The 22,439-nt window shown below is 39.3% G+C and overlaps 1 protein-coding gene across 4 annotated transcripts; it reads right to left on the bottom strand.

Moving 5' to 3' along the window:
• Positions 1 to 12,079: 12,079 nt before the first annotated feature.
• SLITRK3 (SLIT and NTRK like family member 3) lies at positions 12,080 to 21,851 on the bottom strand. 4 transcript variants are annotated; one of them, XM_034663519.1, is made up of 3 exons: positions 20,846 to 21,376; positions 20,616 to 20,730; positions 12,080 to 16,244 (listed from the first exon to the last, which is right to left on the bottom strand). In XM_034663519.1, exon 3 carries the CDS (start codon positions 16,221 to 16,223, stop codon positions 13,284 to 13,286), a length of 2,940 nt encoding a protein of 979 aa, XP_034519410.1. In that variant the 5' UTR covers positions 16,224 to 16,244; positions 20,616 to 20,730; positions 20,846 to 21,376; the 3' UTR covers positions 12,080 to 13,283. The 4 variants fall into 4 exon arrangements, with proteins under 4 accessions (XP_034519410.1, XP_002918606.1, XP_034519419.1 ...); XM_002918560.4 differs by lacking the exons at positions 20,616 to 20,730; positions 20,846 to 21,376 and adding an exon at positions 21,693 to 21,851; XM_034663528.1 differs by lacking the exon at positions 20,616 to 20,730.
• Positions 21,852 to 22,439: the final 588 nt, after the last annotated feature.

The raw sequence follows: 22,439 nt of genomic DNA, 5'->3' as shown, positions 1-22,439 counted from the left end.
AAATCTTGTTGCTTATAGGATTTTTGACATTAGAATTCCTTTTTACACTGTTGTAGTTTTCCCACTGATAAGTATCTTGATATTCAAAATTATATAATCTCCCTTCTACTGAGATACATTTCGAACTCCTTGGTATGCATTTAAGCCCTTCTCGCTGTGGCCCTAATTTGCCTTATTAGTATCTTTAACCATTCCCCCCAAGTCACCAGACCTCTTACATTTTAACGTTCTCTACCCTTTTAAACCTGTGTGCCTTTGCGCAAGTTGTGTAGTACCCTGTCAACTTGGCATCTTACAGTGGAGACCTTTGTACTGTAGAGTCCCTATCGAGTACCCAAGTCAGGATAAAGAAAAGGGAATGTTATCCACACATCCTTCTGTAGCCCCAAACAAGGCCTGGCATTTCCAACTTACACTCCGGTTTGATAGGTCTCTGAAAAAACTCCACGGCGAAAGTGTGGATCCAAACGTGAATGCTTCTCTCACTGACATCTTCATAAAAAGTTTCTTTGCAACCGGAAACAATATTGAAATTCCTTCCTGATGATGATGATTGCAGTGATGATAATGATGATGATGATGGTGGTGATGAACGTAATGCAGTGGCCATCATCTACTGAATACTTACTATGCAGCAGTCATTTATCTAAATGTTTTACATACATTATTGCTAATACTTGCATCTTAAAAAGTCTAAAATGAAACTCATAATTTTCCTTTTAAACGTGTTCCTGTCCCACCTTCTAGTCAGCCTGTCTCACTAAAAGTCACCACCATCCACTCAGTTCAAGGCAGAAACCACAAATCATTCTTGATTCTTTCCTCTTCTTTGTGACTCACACCCATTCTGTAATCCCTAGCCCATTGTTCCTAGCTTCAGCGTATGTCACATCTATTCCCCTCTGTCTTCACTGCTACTAGCTAGTCCAGGTCATCAGTACTTTTAGGATGGAGTTTGGAAAACGATAAAAATAAAATAATAAAAGTGGCACTAGTAAATGCAATGTGATATCCTGGGGTTAGATCCTGGAACAGAAAAGGGACATTAGTGGGGGAAAAAAAAAACCTGCTGAAATCTAAATGAAATCTGTGGTTTAGCTAATAATAATTGTACCAATGTCAGTTTCTTAGTTTTGACATCCACCATCACTATGTGAAATGTAAACGTTAAGAGAGCCTGATTGAAGGACATACAGGAACTCTCTTTACTATTTATCTATGCAACTCTTCTGTACATCTAAAATTGTCACAAACAAAATTTTTTAAAAAACAATGTTTCTTAGCTGCCATCCTAGTCCCCTTCAGTCCATTTTTCTCAGCTGCTGGAGTGATCTTTTAATAGTATAAATGTGACCATTAAAAGAGTTTAGGTGTCTCAGAAAGATTGAAACAACCTGTCCAAGATTATATAGGTATTAATGGCTGAACAGGGATTCTCACCCAGATCTGATGGGATTCATTGTCTCTTAAGCATTATATTACTGGATTTTCTATGTGATGAGTTCAGCACTTAACAAAAAGAAGTTGGTATCTTCCAGCTTTGCACATATCCCATTCATGGTTTAAGTTTGGTCTGATTCAAAATCCTAAGAAATCCCTGTCAATAACAGCTAAACTGATAGGCCAGAAGAGTGAGAAAAAGTCCTTTAGGGGTTTCAACTTCAGTCCATTTTAAAAAGATTTGAGGTAATGCAGGGTCTGAGATTTTCTTAAGGTCTGAGAAAAGATCTTCCTTTGAGGTTTTTGCAGTAACCACAATTGCCTTCACTGTAATGGCTTACAAGGATGGACATTCAAAAGGATACAGCAGCAGAACTGTCACTAACAGAGGTTCCAGATTCTGAATATGGAGCTTCATTCTTCCCTTTCTTATAATGTAATAGGTAGATCATGAAGACATCCTTCGAAGAGTTAGCTTCACCCCATATTTCTAGAGTGTAATGGAGAACTGAAACTATTTAAAACCTTCAGTGATTTTCAGGCTGTATTATCATAGCCTACTCATCTTAGTACTGGTACCCAAAAGAAGTTCCAATATCTCAAGTCCTGTTTTCACAGCAGTGAGACCTGTTATCTCTGGTTATCTTATCTCTTTTGACTTAGCATTCTGTTAAACCATAGTAGCTTTAGTGGACAAACTTGGACAAAGGGTGAGATTACAAGCTACTCTAGTCTTTTCTTACCCAGCCATTACTTCACCTGATAACAGCAGGAGGCAGAAGAAATATAAATCCCTGTAGTACTCATTTAACAAAGATTTGTGGTTATTGGGTTTAGATTTTTATATTTTTCATTTGTTTTTTGACACTTAAGTCTTTTAAGATGAGAACATAATCCATAATAAAGTAATGTGGACTCAGAGCAGAATCTACATGCCACAGTGATAGGAGATCCTCAACTTAAATTTGATTATATCACAATTTCAGAACTATAAACAGTCAAAAAGTACATTTTAATAGCAGTGCAAAATGTTTTTGTATGTTTCTTAGATATCAGCACTGTATAAAGTTTCAATAAAACTTACAGTTTGTGAGCATTTTTAAGGCATGGGAAAGCTTTTCCTGGGGGTTATTAATCATTATGATATTTGCCCTCAGTCCAACATCATGTTTCTACACAGCTGGTTATTCAGAAAAATTCAAGTTGAAATGTTTACTAACTTTTACAGTGGGTCAAGATAGGAAACTCAATTCATGTCTCATGATAATAGCTTTTGTTAAGTTGTATATTAACTTTTTAAGTATCATTGTAGCATTTTTACTAATAGATAATAGTAATGAGATATTGATACACATATCTGTATATATGAATATTTTACTTTACAATCCCAATATATTAAATAGTCCTAAAATTAATATTTTATATCTTAATTTTATGTAAGTCACTTTGTGTTTGGAGGTTTTATTACCGCTACCTCCCTGACTCTGTTGACTCGCAAGATAGTCATATGTTACATCTTCTAAGACACACTGGACTCCATGCCATTTATTTGCTTTAAAAGCAGTTTGAAATTCTACAGTCCTTTTGCACAACTTCTAAAATACTTGAATTATAGTTTAAATGCATTAAAATATGTAAATATACAGTTTAGGATCATTTTTTCCCCAAGGGAATTAGAGTTCAAATGCAAGTATGTTTCAAGGACAGCATAAAATGTCAACAACAATATACAATTTTAACAAAAAGCTAAACATCCAAGAGAGCTAAGATGTAGCACCACAGTGGCAAGGTTTTGAATACCTAAAAAGGAATGAATATTCATATCAATATCCATAGCTTTAATGAAAATAAATTAAGTAGCTTACAGTTCATAAAAAACGTGTGTCTGTATTTGCCTTAAATGTTTCTTACTGGGCTAAATTTACCATCAATTAAACTCTCATTGGTGACTTTATTGTATCCTTCAATAAGATAGAGGAGAGTATGATTATAGTAGCATTTCAAAATTAAAACTTTAATAAGAACACGGATGATTTTTCTTCTCTTGTTAAAGTCTCACATCACCTAAGTGAAAATGTGGTTAGCTATGCATTAAAATTTTGATCTTTCAAGATAGGAATATATTTTGGGTATTCATTCATGTGATCATCTGTACAACTCTTTATTCATCATCTAATTTTACCTCACATTTGTCCACAACAAGATCAAGGTCTAAAATATAGGATTAGAATTAGTTGTGTCCTGTCACTTGAAGTGTATAATCTTGTGCATTTGGCTGGCATAGAAGAGATAAAAATATTTTCAATTGCTTGTCTCTCTAAAGGAAGGTGGTACCTGTAATACTTGTATGTATGCCCTGTTTTATTTAGTACTCTTGGCTGGATTGACATTCAAGTAGAATTTTCATTAAAGTGGTAGAATTCCCGCTCAGTTAAGCAGTTATAACATAGAGAAAAATCAGCCACGCCTGCTGAATTATTGCTCTTACTTGTAGACACTTAAGTAGCTGAGCATAAGCTTCATTAATGCTGCGTCTGCACATACTACTGGGTATGCTCGTTTTTCTGCTTTGGCCACTAATGAGGAAGATAAAGTTTTATATCTCCTCCTTTTCTGAGTCTTCCTTCCTTCCTTCCTTCCTTCCTTCCTTCCTTCCTTCCTTCCTTCCTTCCTCCTCTCTCTCCTCCCTCTCCTNATTTTTACCCTCTTGGCTACATATGCTCTCTCCTCTCCTCTCCTCTCCTCTCCTCTCCTCTGCCCTCCTCTCTCCTTTTTTCTTTTCTTTTCTTATTATTTTTTCCTCAGAGACTTACTCATACTACACTCATTCCTCAATCTTTTTTCCTTAAGGTCAGTATGTACATTATCGATAAAGAAATCCAAGGAAGGTAGAAGTTACTACCTTTCTCATACTGTCACATTTCTTGCCACCTCTTGCATTCCAGACTCCTCCATCTCTTTTCATCATTCTTTCAACTTTTGCAAGAACTCAGGCTATACATATTTTAAAACTCCATTCAGTCAACAAATATTTACCTACTATCTAATGTTACTAAGGCTGTATGTTAGAAATAATAGGAAGAAATGTAGTAATAATGTCGCTATTCTAGAAACAAGATAGGATCCATGAAACTCAGAAGTTTGATCAGAATGTATTTTCCATAGCTGTGCAAAAATATGGTCCTCGACACTGGCCTTACAAAAGACCTTGAAGACAGTCTGTGTTTTCAAGTGCTTACAATATAATTGAAAAGCCAGGTTCTTGGCACAGACCGGCAAAGTGACTGAAGGACACTTAGGGTAAAATATTCCAACATACCCAAATCAGTATAGAGTAAACAGTATGTATAAGTATTTGAGAGAGTATTCAAAATTTAGTTACTGTGTCAACTGAAGGCCTACTGGATGAAGGAAATTTGAAACTTAATTTTGATGCTGTGAGAGGTGTGTATTTTCAGCAAATAAAAGAATAACCATAGTAATTTATAAAAACATGGGAATTAGGAACTGTGTGTACTACAAGATAATGTATTTACTTGATTGTAACTAAAGATACTTGCTGAGAACAGTAGTTGGCAAAGTGATGGTTGTTGAATGGGCGTATCAGAATTAAATCAGGAGCTTTTTCTGACTACACATTGTCTTCCTTCTCTTCATTTTCTGTTTGCAACATTCTCTTTCCATTATTCTGTGATGCCCCTTGCAGTGGAAGTAAGAGCAGAAATGTGCTTCTTGCAGTTACGATAGGCAGAGAATAGTTTTTCAGAAAAGTCCCCCAGAATCAGTATCTCTACCCTCCTCTTTTTAAGACACAGGGATTTATAGAAATGCTAACTTATTTTTTTGAAATGGGGTGGGAGTAGTGAATATGGTACCTTAGAACTGGATAGCCATTAACATGAGATGAGAAGTGATTTATTGTCAAATTCAAGCCTGGTTCATTTAACAAATAAAACATTAGCAGCTAGATTTTATATATTCAAGCATTCCACACTACCTCTTACCCCATTTTAAACCTTAAATTTAAATATTTTAAAAATTTAATCTTGGAGAGGAACCTGGATGGTTCAGTCATTTGAGTGTTCAACTCTTGATTTCTGCTCAGGTTGTGATCTCAGGGTTGCAGAATCCAGTCCCACCTTGGGCTCTTGCTGAGTGGAGAGTCTGCTGGAGATTCTCTCTCCCTCTGCCTCTGCCCCCCCAACCAGCTCGTGCGCACATGCTATCTCTCTCTCTCTGTCTCAAATAAGTAAATCTTTAAAATTTAATCTGTGCAGTAATGTATTATGCAAACTGTCACTTATTTGATAAATGTGTTAGTAAATAAGTCCCTAAGTATATTCATATATATGTGTGTATATATCTATAGATATATATATCCTATCTATACCTATGTATATATCTCCAGAATAACTTAAGCATTGTTCAGCTCTCAGTTATACACATTTATAAAAAGAGAAGGGTTTATGACCCAAATAAAGAGCAATTTCAGTACATTTATACTACTGAACTTCAAACAAACACAAATAGAGGAGAGAAATATTATACTTAATAAAAATGTTTTAAACTACATATGTTTGGCTCTGGAATAGTCATAGTTCTGGGATATATTATATGATAATGGTCCGTTTTTAAGAAATAATTAAGGTTTCTTAAATATTAATAATTGGGTTGTATTCCTTAAATGAATTCTGGTATGGGGCTCAGGAGAAAGTTATGTTAATGTGGCCCAAAAAATTACTAGGGGATAGCAAAGACTTCTTATTTATATAGGAAAAACTGATACAAAAAAAAAAAAAGAAAGAAAAAGAAGACCTCATAATTCACTTTACAAAGCTATCCTATGAATTAAGCTAAATGTTTTAATATGCATTGTCACCTCACTTTATCCTTGTGATTTCTTTTGCATTAGAATTGCTTTTAATTATAGCTGGTTTAGTTATTTTAACGTTAAGGTTTGATTCCAAGTTCGATGGTTATGTTAACAGATGACAACTGAAGTGGCTTAGAATCATGTTGAAAGATTTGGTGAACCTACTATGGATTATAAACACTTCTAAAGATAGAACACCAAAAGTTAATGTGAAAGTCTTGTCTAAATTTCCTCCATCAAGCCTTTATCACATGGTCTTCAGAAAAGGAGAACATTTTCATTTTTTCCCTTTCTCTTTCATTGTACTTATTGAGGAAGATTTTCTGAAGGCAACGTGGGTGACTCTGGGTCTAATTATTCCACAGATTACGTATACCTGTTAACATTTTCTGTACCCACCTTCCTTCTATTGCCAGCTAGAAAAGTAAAGCATTTGATGAACTGTTCATTAAAATCGGAGGAACAGATTTCACTTTTGAATCCAAATCAGGTGAAGAAGAGCACAAGTAGGGAAAAAAATCCCAGTTCAATTTAATACATATAAAATGTCCAATTTAGATAGACTTTAAGGGTTTCTCTCTTTTTTTTCCCCAATTACAGTATATATCAACAGAATTGTTTTTGTTATAAAGTTAGTTACCACAGAACAACAACAACAAAAAGGCATTTTAAGATAAAGTATTTTACCAGAATTCTGTGGGGGGAAAAAAAGCCTTAAAATTTCTGAATAGTCAGAAAATGTTTACTGTAAATAAGGAAAAACCACTGAAAATGTGTGGGTTCCAGTAACAGGAGGTGATCTTAATACAAATATTTTACATATGCATCTTAATTTCATTTAAACTAGTATTTTGGAAGCCATGGCAAAGACAGAGTACATTTAAAAGGAGGAAAATCAAGGTTTTGAGATTTTAAAGATAGGTTCCATATTTTCAAAGCATTTGCTGATTCTCTCTTGATTTCTAGAAGTGGTTCTAGTTTTACTGTTATAGGTTCTGACTTTTTCACCAGACTTATAAATGATTTCACAACGAAGAGAGATATGTTGAGTTATTTTCTCAGCCCTAGGTACAAAGATAAGTGAATTGGACATTTTGTCATTGGGTGCAAGGACTCATCCATCCCTGATCTTGCCTTGGCACGTAATTTGGGCTCATAAATGTGCCCCTAGTGGCGAGAACATCTCGGTACTGAGTCAGAACAGAAGCAAAGAGCTGTCAGGAACGGTGACAGGAATAGGGCCAGGAAGAGGGAGTTTCCTTCTGTCCCTCCCTCCACACAGTCACATGACACCGTGGTCTCAGCATCTTCTTTCAGGGCTAACTTCCCCTCCCCCAAGTTAGGAAAGTTATGCTCTTGTTTTAAATGCTACCGAAAATCATTATGTGGTCTCCCATCATCCTATAAGCCTAAAAGTAGTAAAATGGGTCAATAGCACAAAAGCCCTGTATTCACAGAGAATACAGTATTGGTTATGTGATACCTGTTATCATCAAGAGAACAACCTGCTAATTGTTACAATTGAATTAAAATAAATTATTCAGATTTGTTTTTACTGGTGATCGTATTTTTTATGAAAATTATTTGATTTTGATACATTTTAATACACTGCAAACTATCAATTCACTGTATTGAGAAACAAATAGATGGACTGAATATACTAAAGAAACAGTTAATTAGGTGTGCTGGGCCTTTTTATCACTGGTTGGTAATGAGGAAAGCTTCCTTTTTACTAATGTTCATCTGTGTTTTAATTTTTAAACATATTGTAGAGGTTGGATCAACCATAAATTTATTAGAATGCCTCCTTGGTTACATATCTTAATGTTCACCACAAGTATTATTTTCTATTAGAATTTTAAAATTATATGAAAAATCATCTGTATCAATGCAACAGAGGAAATGATACATATTTTCAAAAATATGTATATTATATTCAGGAGCAAATATTACCAGAATTGAAGATTTTACCCAAACTATTCCCTCTTCACAACCAGTAACTCTTGGTATACACCTGCTTTCCTGACATGAGAAATCATCTCCTTCAATTTAGATTTCATAAAAGTATAGTAGAAATGGCTATTTATTTTTATTATTATTACTACTTTTATACATTTTCAATGAAGGATGATATTTAAAAGAAATAAATAGGATGATGAATGTCTTAAACAGGACCTTTACTTCTCTTACATTTACTTTTAAGATTTTACTTTTCTGTATATCTAGATAAATTACAAAGGTCTTGTCAAATTAATAAAGCTACTGAAATTATTTTCACCTATAAAACTTATTCGAGAAATAGAAAAATGAAAAAGGAGCACTTGTTTTTCATGTGACTTCTGTTGCATATTTATAAGAGATCAGTGTTTTTTATGGTTAAGGACTTAAATCACAATTTGAAATTTATCCCCTCTGACTTAAATAATAAAAGGAAACAAATTGAAAGATAAAAGAACTTTTAAATTCAGAAATATTAATTACAGTGTTACTGTTTACATGTGAATATTCCAAAGTGAAGACTCATAATTTCATCCATCTTCACTTGGACATTAGCTAGACAGAAGCAAGGAAAATAAATGCATAAAACTGAAATTGTTATACATGTGAGAAAAAGTGCATAATTTACATGTAAGTATAATTCAGCATATATAAACTATATACATGTATATACTGTGTATATACATATATAATAGTTATACACACACACATACACATGATTGCCCAATTACACATGTCTTATTGCTCCTATTACTTTTAAAAGGCCTATAGATATTAAACTGGACACTTATATGGTGAAATTAGTGATAGTTATTTATAATCTGTTCACCTGAATTTTCAGTTGAGGATTTTGAGCTAAGTATTAGTTATAAACGTCTAAGTTCAAATTAAACTACCTCAACTCACTTAATTGAAGATGGAGTATTCTTTTATTATCATTTCCTTTCATATTATCTTGACTTGTTATAGTCCTATGTCCCACATTTTGTAAAGCATTTCACTAATGTTTCCTTTGTCATAGCCATTTTACAACATTAATTGGCTCAGACAACATAATCGCAAAAGAACAGACTATGTAAACAATGGATTTATACTAAACGAGTCAAAATAATATGTTGCAGTAGTTAAAGAAAATTCCTTATGTTCTGCAATTACATTATCAATTTTTATCGTGCTAGACACAGATATTCTTCTCAGATATCAAGGGTGTAAAACTAACATTCCTAGTTGAGGAAAAAATAAATTTAAGCTCAGTCATTAAACTTTCCTTGTGATCTCTCTCTGAACTTTTTCATCCTTATATATATTATTTTTAGTATTTTGTAATTGGAGGAAATAATGTAGCTTTTTAAATAAAAACATGAAAGTATCCACATAAATAATACTGGGTATATGATCAATAATATGTTAAAACTGTTACTGTGTCCAACTAGTATTTTACTTTCAACTATATTCCACTCACCATCTTATAGTTAAAGGGACATTACAATACATTTTATTATTTTCAAATATTATTACTATAATTTGTAGCAAAGTAGCAATGAATAATAGCAAATATCTGCCAGATCTGGGTCTGCTTAAGTCCAGCTGACCATCACTGTGAGGTGAATTAGCAATCTTTTCCTCAAAAATAATTTTTTACTGTAACAAAAACATGGAACAAATCCTAATCATAGAAGCTATATTAATACCCATGGTACTTTCTGAAAACATATCTGGTATTATAAATTAAAGCTAACTAAAGTAATTCTAATGCACAGCTAAAATAAGTAGCCTAGCCAAAGCAGTAGAAAACTCGATGGAAGCAAAAATTTATCTCCTTGAATACAAAATTCTATTGTCATATAAATTTGTTTTCACTAAATAAAATTTATTCCTCATTCAAGAGTAAAATTACTACCTATATTTAAGACAAGACAGTCTTACTTTCTGTATTTAATAAATAAAATATAAACATAATTATCAAGTTATATTGTAATTTGAATGGTTTATGAACACACATTTTTCAAATGTCAAAAGCACCAGGATCATTAGGGATTGCATTTTAACCTGATTTGTATAATGTGCCATATTATGAATGTGTGCATGGTTATTAAGGAAATGATGACTACTGTCAGAAGTATCTAGCTTTGCATTTTGAATTTTTATTATGCACATGCTTTCTACTGTTCACCAGAGTATTTTATTAAGGAGGAATGGGGACATGATAAATCACTTAGTTTAGAGGGACTCCATAGATCAGGTTTTAAAACACTTAAAGGTGTTTCAATCACTGACTTTCTGTGCTTTAAAAAAAAAAAAAAAGTCTTCAAGTGAAGGAGGGAAAGATGATTAGAAAGAATAAGGAAAGTGAGATAACTATGAAAAAGCTAAACTTTTATGGGAAAGTAAAAAAGAAGAGAATAAACAAAAAAAGGAGAATGACACCTGTTTAATTTTGGATCTGACCCTCTTGCGTAAGAAAAGCTACATTTCAACATTGTACGTAGAGAAATAGTGATTTACGTTTTCTTCATCTGAAGGAATTCCAATGTACCTCAAATAATGGAAGACAGAAAATTTAGGTACAATGTGCCAAATGCAAGGCGGCCCTGAAAAGTTGCATTTTTGTATTGATATATATGTTTTTTATTTTATGCATACTTATGTTGATATCCGTTTATAATTAATCAAGAGATATATAAATATATTCTTCTAGACATTCATGGGGCTTTTTTGAGTACAATGCCTTAATTTTTATATCCAGTAACAAAGCTTTAGAAGCTGCAAGTCTTCTTTTATGAAAAAAAAAAGTGATGTAAGGCATTGGTGACTTGTGGTGAATTACATTCAACACATAAGATAATTTCTAGTAAGGACAGCTTGAGAAAACTAAGAGAACGCCGGCCTCACTGCACAATTCTGCAGCTACATGGTCTGTGAATCTCTGAAGCTCTGCTGCCCTCTACTGGCTAAATGAGATAAGTGCCTGCCTCAAAGCTCAGATTTCTTTGTTTCAGTTTAGTTTCCTCCACAAACAAGATACTGGCACCTTAAAAATCCAGTTTTCTTTGGTTTCGCTCACATGTAAGTTTATCATAACTTGGATTATTGTCAGATTAATTTTAAACATTATTTTAATATCATACAGAAAGAAAAACTCATTCAGCATCTTCTGTCTTAGTTCGAGCCTGACTGGGGCCAGTTGCAGTTAGGTGGCTGGAAAAAAATCAGTAGCTAAATATAACAATGACAGCTTATACAAATAACAGGATTCTGACAATCAGATTGGCCCCAAGGCCTTAGAGTTTGATTGGAGTGTGTGTGTGTGTGTGTGTGTGTGTGTGTGTGTAATTTTACTGCATGTTTTAAAAAAACAATAGCAATTTCACTTTCCTTTTTCTTTATGTCATTTACTATCTTAAGGTGCATGAATCCTTGATTTCCTCCTCTATATAATCCTATACTTCTTAGCAACCTATTTTATTTTCTCCCAATCACAACCTGCCTAGGAAAAATGGTGCATCACTGGGTTTCTGAGTTTGAAAGTCACAATCCAAGAGAAAAAAGTGAACTACATAAATCAGATTTTTTTAAGTCCCAATTGTATCCTGGTATATGATGGGGTGGTGGGTTATAAGATTTATCAACATCACAGTGCATCAAACTTGTTAATAAAGTAGCTTTCTGTATAACAAGTAAAAGAAAGATTTCTTTAAAAAAAAATGGGAGCACGAAAGGCATGGCATAGCTGGAGTTTAAGGTTCAAGCTTGGTATCCTCTATAATATAATGTATTATGTTTTTCAAAAACTTTTTATTAGGAAAGCTATACCAGACGCATAATCACTATACAATGATTAAACATTACCTTTACAATTTATAATCACTGAAATTACAGAATAAATATATGCACATTTCTTTTGAATCTTTGTGTGTGAGAGAGAAAACATTAAAAGTGCTTCCTACAAAGCTGTTAGTGATATATACCCAGTTGCTTTTTTATTTTTTTAATATTATATATATATATATAAGAAAGTGCAGATGTTCTCCAAAAAATCTTGGCATCAGGATGAAGTGTCACAAAGAGGTTGCTCATCCCTAGGTATGCCTCCAGCTGTTAAACCACCAGGCTTCCACTTGAGTAGGATCCAACCTAGAATATGACTTTTCCCAGGGTGGTAGGAGAGAACTGTACACTAGGAGTGAAGGGACATGAAGCTGTGAAGAGTAGAGGATGGATTAAACCCTAAATAATTAGATTGGGTTGAAAAGGAATAGGGTGCATGTGTTTGTGTGCGCATGCACACACATGTGTACATTTGTGTGTGTGTGTGTGTACCTGCACGAGAAGGAAGAGGCTGCAGGTTTAGGGACCTAACTGTGTGCAAGGATTTGTGATTTGCGTGTGGGTATAAGTGTGACAGAAAAAAGAGTGGGTGAGAACATTCAAGCAAGACCCGCCCCCTCCCTCCCCGTCTTGCAGTTTCCAGGCATGCAGCAAACTGCATTGTTAATACATGTACAGAATCTGTGCCATGATGGGAAGAGGAAAGAAAGCCACAAATGTCAATCTGTTTCCCCCCCGTCCCTGTCAAACAAAACTACAACTAAAAAAAATTACTGAAAATAAAAAGACACATTGAATTTTACTTAATTAGGATCAATACAACGATCCCCAATATACCTTATACATGGCACAGTCAAAGTCTCAAGTTTCAGTATAAAAAAATAATGATAACATTTGCTGGCAAAAGTCTGCGAAGGCACTTCATTGATTAATGATCTGAGTATGGCCCTTCCTCCAAATCACATCTGAGAGGGGAGAGCATACATCTGTATTTTCTAGTTATCATGCGGTTTCAGTTCTGTTCAGGGCAGGGAAGTTTGTGAGAATGGAGTTATTGGGACAAGTGTAAAGGGAGCAAGGGATATATTTCTTTTATTTTTCTTTTCTTTTGGAAAAAAAGCACTAATTTATTTTTCTTTTACTGTTAGAACCTATATGCTGTCTTCTCCAGGACTTCGAGGTAATCCGGCTTGGTTTGAAGTTTGGCCCTTAACTCGAGGTAATCACTTTTTTGGGTTTGGTGGTCTGTGAAGCCCTTTCCAGCCGAGAAGAGAAGGGTTTCTTTGAGCCTGGCGTCCTGCTGTAAGTCTGGGTATTGCATGCCAGGAGGGTGGACGTGCAGTTCCTTTAATTTGGGCACTGTGCCATAGAGACAATCCACGAATCCCACTGTGCAGGGAGCTGGCTGTGGCCTCTCTCTGTCTAGTAGCATACTGCCACCACCACAGCCTCCCCCAGGGGGAAACAGCACCACCCCACCATTCTTCTCATGGTGGCGGAACCCAGCCAAGTCTCCCCCAGTTCCCGCAACTACCCCTGAAACCCCACCAGCTGCTGGGTGGTGAGGGTGAGGGTGATGGTGATTTACCGTCACTATGGTGTTGAGCTGGGAGCTGGACACTGCCAGGGCCCACTCCTTTTCTTTTTCCAGCAAGGTCCGGTAGTTGCTGTGGTTCTCCTTGGGGGTCTCAGCAAACTGCTCACTTCCTAGGAGAACCTCACCTATTCCTGGTGGTTGTGTCCCAGAACCCCCTCGTTCTGCATTCCCTGTCTCCTGGACTGATGAAACAGCCACCTCCTCCTCCTCTCGAGGCTTGTAGATGGGGTTGTTGCACATCTGGGTGACTGGGTGGGGGATGTACTCATATACATGGCCCACAGGAGGAGCCTTCTCTGGGGAGGAAAGAGTCGGTCTGCCCCCACCTCCACTTCCACCTCCACCACCTCCACCATCCTCAAAAAGCCGGTGGCATTGCATCTGGATGCCAGTAAGGTCCACACCTTCTTGCCTCTTGCTTCTAAAGGGCAGCTTCTTCCGGCGCCGTCGGAGCACGTAGGCAAAGAGGCCTGCAGCAACAAAGACTGCAGAAAAAAAAAGAACCAGCAGGCTGAGAATCAACACAGAAAGTGGCACAGGGCCCCCAGGGGGTGAGAACTCATAAGGTGATGCACTCGTTGGCCCCCCAGCAAGATGAGAATCTCCAGGCTGGGCTGGGGATGCTCCAGCTGGTGGGATGTGCAGCATCTCTGGGCACAGAACTTCTAGCTCAATCGTGCGCACATCACGGTGGGTGAGGTTCTCAGGGCTCCTGCAAAGCACATCACCCACCACACTGACTGAGCTGATGGTTTCAATCCACTGTTTGAAGGGGACCAGGTCACAGGTACAGTCCCAGGGATTCTCATTGAGGTCTATCTGGACAATAGCATTCAAGTGTTCTAGGACACCAGCCACAGGAAGGTAGAGGAAGTAGTTCTTTCTCAGGTTGAGCCGGGCCAGTGATGTGCCTGCAAAGGCGTCTGTTGGCAGGGTTCTCAGCAAGTTATTGTTGAGGAATAGCAGCTTCAAGTTGGGCATGAGACTGAAGGCTGCAGGCTGGATTTCTCGGATGACATTGAACTCAAAGTACAAGTAGTGCAAACTCTGTAGGCCTCGGAACATGCCCGGTGTCAGCTTCTCGATATCGTTGCCATTGAGAAAGAGGCTCTTTAGGTTGGGCAGGTTGATGAAGGCTCCATCCTGGACATAGGAAATACGATTGTTCCCCAGATGTAAGAGATCCAGGGAGGAGAAATTCCAAAAATCAGAACGGTATATTTTCTGAATCAGATTGCTACTCAGGTAAAGTTTCTTGGCATTCAGTGGCCTTGGAAGAAGTTCAGAAATGTTATTAAATCCTCGCTCTTTGCAGTTGACAGTCAAGCCAAGGTCGTTGATGTGCAAATTACAGGTACACCCAGTAGGACATATAATGGGAATGGGTGGTCTGGTCTGGTAAGGAGCAATGGGAGGTTGGTTTGGACCAGGGTATAAAGCTTGAGATGTGGAGGGTGGCCTTGGTGTTCGGGGCTGTTTGGTGGGCTTGGGCTGTTTATTTGAAGACTTATATTCAACAGAAGAAGCAGTAAAATGAACAGAAGACAACATTGAGGAAGGCTTAGTTGGCCATGCATTCTCCTTGCTTGATGACAAGTGGGGAATCCCCAAACTAGCCTCCACCTCAGAGTCAGACAACAGGGGACAGAGTTCTGTCTTCCTGATTTCTCGCAGGTCCTTTCCATGGAAGTGGAAGGGGGTCTCACAGGTAATGTCTCCCACCAGGGCAGTGTAAGGAATACGTTCCAGCCAGCTCTTCAATTGCACTATTTCACATGTACAGTTCCAGGGATTTTCTTCCAGCTGGAGCTCCATCAGGCTTCTGCCAATGTGGTCTAGCATTCCTCGGTAAAAAAGAACCTTTAACCTGTTTCCACGTAGGTCCAAATGGGTTAAGGAGACAGCCTTAAATAAATTGGTTGGAAGCATGGGGATGAGATTATCGTTTAAAATCAGAACCCTCAATTTACTTAGGTTCCGAAATGCCCCACTCTCAATACGTTTAATGACATTGTAATCTGCCTGCAGATATTCCAGATTTTCCAAGCCAAGGAAGGTGTCATTTCTGAAGATGTCTAGTTTGTTCTCATGTAGATATAACCTCTTCAAAATCTTAAGACCATTGAAAGCTCCTGATTGAATGTCCTGCAATGCGTTGTTCCCAAGGTTAATAGACACAGCGTTGTTCAAGTGAAGAAAACTGTTGGTGTACAATTTCCTCATTGAATTCCTTTGCAGATACAGTTTAAAAGGTCTTGACCAGAACTCAGTAATCTGACTAATATTTGTAAATCCTTTACTGTCACAATGTATATGAAAGAGGCTTTCTTTAACTTCACAGTAGCACGGGTCCAAACAAGGCTCATCTGTCTCCTCTGAGTCCTCTGTCAGGGGGATCGGGGTGGTCCACCCTAGGGCAGTTGTGCTTAGAAGAACTATCCACAACATCCTCCCCTTCTGAAGCGTCTCAGCTATGGATGGTCTCATCGTTGGTAGTTGATTACAAAACTGCAACAGAGATAAAGATGCAGATTTTTAGCCTTTACTCATTCATAGGCGCTGTTCTAATTGACTCCTACATTTGGAGCTTTTTAAGAGTGATAGAAACTTCAGTGGTTGCTGAACTGACACTCAAAATGATCTGTCAACATGCTTAATATGTTTTGTATTTAAATTTGGGTGACTCTGAAATATTGTGCCATGCAATGACATTTTCCTGAACCAAGCCATACTTGGTAAAGGGCATATCATACTAACACAAGCAGCCTTCATTACATTTTACAGCAATCAAAGGACTGGTATACAGTGATGCCTTTTAGATATAGGCAGATTCAGTAATATTGGCAGTAATTTGGCCATTACACCTGTTTGCCTGCTAAAACTCACATTGATATCAGAGGTGCCCATTACAAATCTGATTGGAATTCTGACAGGAAATAAATATTCTTTAAATTATAGGTTTCTACTCATAAAAAGACATAGCATACCACAAAGTTATTAGAGTGTGATAAAAGTGTGAGCCCATTACCCAATATCAGACGTCAAGATGTATAAGATACTTGGTATCTCAGGAAAACTTGAGATTTTGCTTAAGAGATGATCACAGTGTGTTTAATTATAGTGTGTGCTCAGTTTCACACTATACCCCCACCCTCTTTTTCCCAAGCACAGATTTTTAACACCTCCTTTAGTTAAATAATTTCTACATAGGTGTATCATTTGGCTATTTAAACCCTTTAGGAATGATTAGCTTTTCTAAAGAAGGAGCCCATGCAGTTGTCAGAGTTAAGATAATGATATTTAAAGGATGCTGAGCCTGGGAGTGTCTGTATTAAAACACTTGCAGAGCTTAGTTTGGAATATGTATCTGTGCCTTCAAGATCAATTGAGGAACCCTGTAAAAAGCTGGAATGGCAGGTGGCTGGTTAGAAGACAGTTGGGTAGTTAAAGGCTAGACAAGGGTAGAAACCTTGATTCTTACCTGCTGATAAATGATCACATGAATTACATTTCAAAGACATCATTCTTTTCAATTCAGAAGAAACAAATACTGTGCACTATTCTAATAGTACAGAGCCTTCCTCTGTGGCTCTCTTTCCTTGCTTCGTATCATCAGTATATGAAAATGCGTACATAAATAAATAGTATTAATGCAGTTTCATTAGATTGCCCTTTCTGAGTCACTGAAATATCAATCAAAATTGAATAATTATTTTTAATCAATAAAAATAAACCAGAATTTTTAGCATATGTTTTCTCTCCACATATAAGATACATACATTAAGGAAATATTTTGCCAACCCTCTGAAAACACAATGATACAATTTATAAGGAGAGTGAAAAGAATAAATCTTCACTTTCGACTTGCATATAATGTACACAGCTGTAAGGAAAAGGAAGACCCATGAGAAAGCAAAGAGAAATCCGCCTCAGGCATGCAATACTCAATTTTTAGAAACAATTAAATGAAAAAAGAGAGAGAGAGAGAAGGCAGATGAAGCTACATTGCAGTATCAGTCTTCCCTCTCTTATAAAATATTAAAATCTACTTAAGTTCTTTCTTCACCATTTTTAAAATGTTTTTCTTGTTTCAGAGGTCCCTGAGATTTAGGTAAGAAAGGCTCCAGATGTCTTTGACTTACCTATTTCGCAGGAGACTTTTTTTTTTTTTTTAAGTATTGAACATTGGAAGAAAAAAAAAAAAGCTTGAGTTTAAGGATTCTCTTTCCCTCTCCCTCCCTTCCTTTTGCTGAAGCTGAAGCAAAGGGGGATAGAGGGGGTGGGTGGGGGAGACGAAGAGAAAAAATAAAAGCAGCAAGCTTGAGACGTGCTGGGAATGCAATGGGCCTTTCAATGGGCTTCTTTAGGATGCAGAACTGCCGCTTGGCACGCTCAATAGAGGAGGGAGGAGAAGGGGCTGCAGCAGGCTTCCAGCTTCTCTGCCGCCGCCGCCGCCGCCGTGTTTGCTCTCTCAGGGTACCGGCAGCACATCATTGGGCACTGGGAGGAAAGGCGGGTGGGAGGCAGGGAGGAAGGCAGGCTCAATCCCAGTGCAGAATCTCGGACTTCTCTTGAAATGGCTTTTTTTTTTTTTTTTTTAAATATGTACTGTAACCCTGGATCCGGCTTTCCACGTCACGAAAATGAGCTGCAAGAAGGGAACGCGCTTAGCTTGGGGTCGGGAGCGAGCACTAGGAAGCCCTGACCATACAGAGAGAGAGAGAGAGAGAGAGAGAGAGAGAGAGAGAGAGTGTGTGTGTGTGTGTGTGTGTGTGTGTGTGTGTGGAGGGGTCCAGATAACAACTTGTCAAAATAAGAAACGGAAGCAGAGGCCAACCTACGGGAAGCGTTCCTTTGGTGGGGAAGGTGGAGGGGGAAGGAGTGTAGGCATTTTTTTCTTATTTTTATTACTATTTTTAACTCTCAAGGAAATCATCTCCTGACTGTTTTGCTCCTCTAGCTTCCAGAGCTCCTCTCCCAAGAGTAGACAGGTTGTAAAGTAAGATTATCCTTCGGAATTATCCTTTTCATAGCATGGACACTCCTCTCCAAAGATGGGGATATAGACCTACAACTAATACAGGTCCCCTAAGAAGAAGAGCTGGATCTAGCTGATTCTGCTTAGGTGTCCCGAATAAGAGCTCAGGCAGCCTGAGTGACTTGGACTGAGTTTCTCCTGCGTTTTGCTTCGATCTCTTTGCACCAGGAATCCTTTTGTTGTGCTGCAGCTCAAAGCCTTCGATTTCCCCCTGGATTCAACAGCCATGTGTTTGCTTCCACCTTTTTAAAAACAGAGACAGGCCAACGCAGACCACTCGGTAACAATGGCACATTTCACTTTCTTCTACCAGGAAAGACCTCATGGGGATAGGGGGCAGCATTTCAGGGTTTAGATTTTTGGTCTCCCCACCTCCCCCACCTTTTTTTGGTCCAAATATTTCTCCGTGATATTAGGGGGAGAGGAAGATAGGGAGTCCTGACGGTGGGGGTATTGAGCGAAGTCGTTGCAGTGAAGAGGGGCCACCAGATCACAGTTCACACGAACCATCTAAGAAGGCTCTGACTAGAACTGACGGTTCTACGGTCCTACCAGCTAGGAGGAAAGGCAGCTTCGTGGGGAAACTGGAGAGAGGCAAGTGTCCAGCAAACGTGTGTAGTTAGCAGGAACTGTACGGTATCGATTGCCCCTCCCCCAACACCAATCCTGTAACCAACTCCTGGGGAAGGGAGGGACTTTCTGGTCGCTAAAGAACTGGACTGAACCTCAACTGCCCAAGGACTCAAAGTTAGCGGGTAGAGATGGCTTTCCCTTAAAGCGCTTTTTACAAATTTAAATTTTAAAGAAAAAAACCTTATAATTTCTTTACCATTCTAAATATATATGTCACTTAATGCAACATAAACGTTCCTTAAAACACAGTCATAGAAGATTTGCATCATATTTTGCATTTAAAATGACCGCACAAGTGTCCACCGCTCCAGAGTAGCTAAGATTGGAAACAGCGATCACAGACTTAGGAAGCAGGAATGCAAGCCTAACACTCCACACCCCTAATGTTCCAGACCCACCCTATTTCTCAGGTCGCAACTGAGCCGACTATCACCGACAGCCTGAACTCAGAACCAGATCGATCCCATCTCCCTCACCAGCTGCCAATCTACCCCCTCCCCCGCCACACACACACCACCTTTGGTACCCAACGTGCAAAGGCGGTGACTGTTTCACAGATCATATCGGAACCCAAGATTCGATGGAATCGATGGGTAACCGGGAGGCTTCCCAGAGCTTCCTGGTGACGGTAAATGACCATCACTGCAGTTGTCCTCTGTTCTCTCCTTAACTACATCCCCGCAAGTTCTTGATTTGGTCCATGTCCTAAAGGCTATACCCTTTTCTTTTTCTTTATCTCAGTATAACGTGTCTAAGTGATAGGAAGAGCTCCAAAAGTTAGGGGATGAAGGGCCCTGAAGCCCCGGTTTCGCCCGCTTCCTGCTGGGAGCGCCGGGCATCATTTGTCCACGGGGAGGACAAGAAGCCCTTTCTCCCCACAGTGCCTCCTTCCTATCTCCCCTCCCCTTTGCCCGATCTCCGAGCCCACTAATCTCTCCATATCTAAGATTAAATATTCCAATATGGAAGCGAAAAATCACCCCAGAACAAATAATTAAAATGCTGCATCATTCATTTTCTGAAGAGGTCTGAGCCTTCCACAGATCCTTTTCTAATCTGCTGTCTCCAGGCAAAACGCACAATGGGTATGTTTATAAATGGAAAACGATTAAAACCTCAAGCCGTTTCCCTCTTACAACACGAGCGAGCGACCACTGGGGGAGGGGCCCTTCGCTCCGACACTTGGCCTATTTGTTGGAGTTACTTACAATTTCCTCCCCCAGAAAAGGGGTCCGAGGGTATGTTAGTCTCCAGTACCATTTCTTCTACCATTGTCCTTACAACTAAATGATCCAGTTCAAAAATGCAGCAAACCCCGAGCACCTGTGAACGCACAGAAGACAGCGCTGCAAACTCTTATCTGCTCTACCATGCACGTCCTACAAGCGAGAAATACTGGTTTCAATTAGGCAAAGTAGGAAAGGATGGCGGCGAGTACCTATCCTTGCAGAGCGCTCTAGATCTCCGCGATTTGCTTTGAGGGGCTGCCCAGCGGGAGGTGCCAACTCTCTCGGAGGCCGAATTGTATCCATCGTGCCGTGGCCTTGCAGTTTCTCTTCTTCAGGCCACCAACTTTCAGTAAGGCCACCAGATCACGCTTGTAATCCTTTTAAGTGTTTCCACCTTGGAGACTTGAAGGGAAATGGTCGCTGCATACCAATGGGAGAGCCGGGCGCTCACCCACCTTGACGTTGCCAGGGACAGCTCAGGACCCCAGTTCCATATGCCTTCGATGGTAGGCAGGCAGAGCGAGTGTCCTAGGACTGGGTTCTTTGACTTAAAATCTCGGTGCTCTCGATTCACTGTCGAGCTTCACGGTCCGAGAGTCCTGGCTCGGTCTCTGGGTTTTTGTTTTTTGGTGTTTTTTTTACCCCCCTTTCTTTCTTTCTCTTCCTCGCTTCCTGAAAGGTTGTCACTCAGTGCGATCCCTGCCCAAGGCCTCCTTCGATCTGAGGAGCTGGGACTAGCCCTTACCTTCTCCCGGTGTCTTTGCTCTTGACCCTTTAGGTAGGTGGGAGTGGGGGTGGGTGGTGTGTAGATGAGAGNTCTCAGGAGAAGCACGAAGGGGAAGCGATCCTGTGGGCAGAGAGGGAGCCCCCTGACAGCTCACCATTCAAGCACCCTCACTTCTCGAGCGCGAGAGGGTGGGGGCGGGGAAGGAGACCGCGGAGCGTTTCAGGCCAAGGAGACGCTCGCGGCGGCGGCATCTTTTAAGACTGACCTGCTTTAAAAGTGCCACTTTAATGGCCTAGGAAATAACTAAAATCGGATTACACGTTACTTACCTACGCCTGCACCCAAGCTGGGCGCTCCAGATCGGGTGTTAGGAGGCAGTCTACGAGAACGCCGGGCTGGAACCCTAATGCGAATCCATCAGCCGCTGCCCCCAAGTCGCGCACGCAGGGAGCGGCGCTCGGGAGCCCCCAGATCAGCCCATCGCCGGAGCCTCCGCCGGCTTGTGCCCCCTAAACTGTGTAAATCAGCCGCCGCAGTCCTCTCGCCGCGCATCGCAGGCAAATCCCTGCTTAGGAAGCAAGTGATCTCTCTCTCTCTCTCTCATTCTCCTTCTCTCCTCTCATTCTCTCTCTCATCTTATTCTCGCCCCCCCCCCTCCAGCCATCGGTCACAATCTGGCAGCTCTACGAAGAGAAGCCCTATACAATTGAGTGGCAGGAAGTCAGCATTCTGTATCTGTGGATTGATTTTAACTTTTATTTGCAAACGAGGGGTGGCTGTTTGGAAAATTACAGGCCAGGCCCGAGGGGTTTGGGCGGGGTCATCAAATTAAGAGCATCTAAGCTGTATTGATGGGCGGTATCGCTAAACGCCTCCTAGAAGCTGTCTCCGAGTGATTTGCAGTGTCCCCCCCGCCCCCACCCGCTTCATGATACATAGGTGACATTTTGGAAGTACACAGATTTCCTCATCTGTTTACACTCACGAAGAGGGAGGAAAATAAAACTAGAGTGAGGGGAGGTTTGAGGGGCATTTGCTGGGGAGGTGCTGGATACCATTTCGTGACAAATTAAATG

Source organism: Ailuropoda melanoleuca, chromosome 1 (assembly GCF_002007445.2).
Source record: "Ailuropoda melanoleuca isolate Jingjing chromosome 1, ASM200744v2, whole genome shotgun sequence".
NCBI classification, from domain to species: Eukaryota; Metazoa; Chordata; class Mammalia; order Carnivora; family Ursidae; genus Ailuropoda; species Ailuropoda melanoleuca.
The sequence above is the reverse complement of the archived record's forward strand: the minus strand, read 5'-3'. Positions and strand labels throughout refer to the sequence as shown.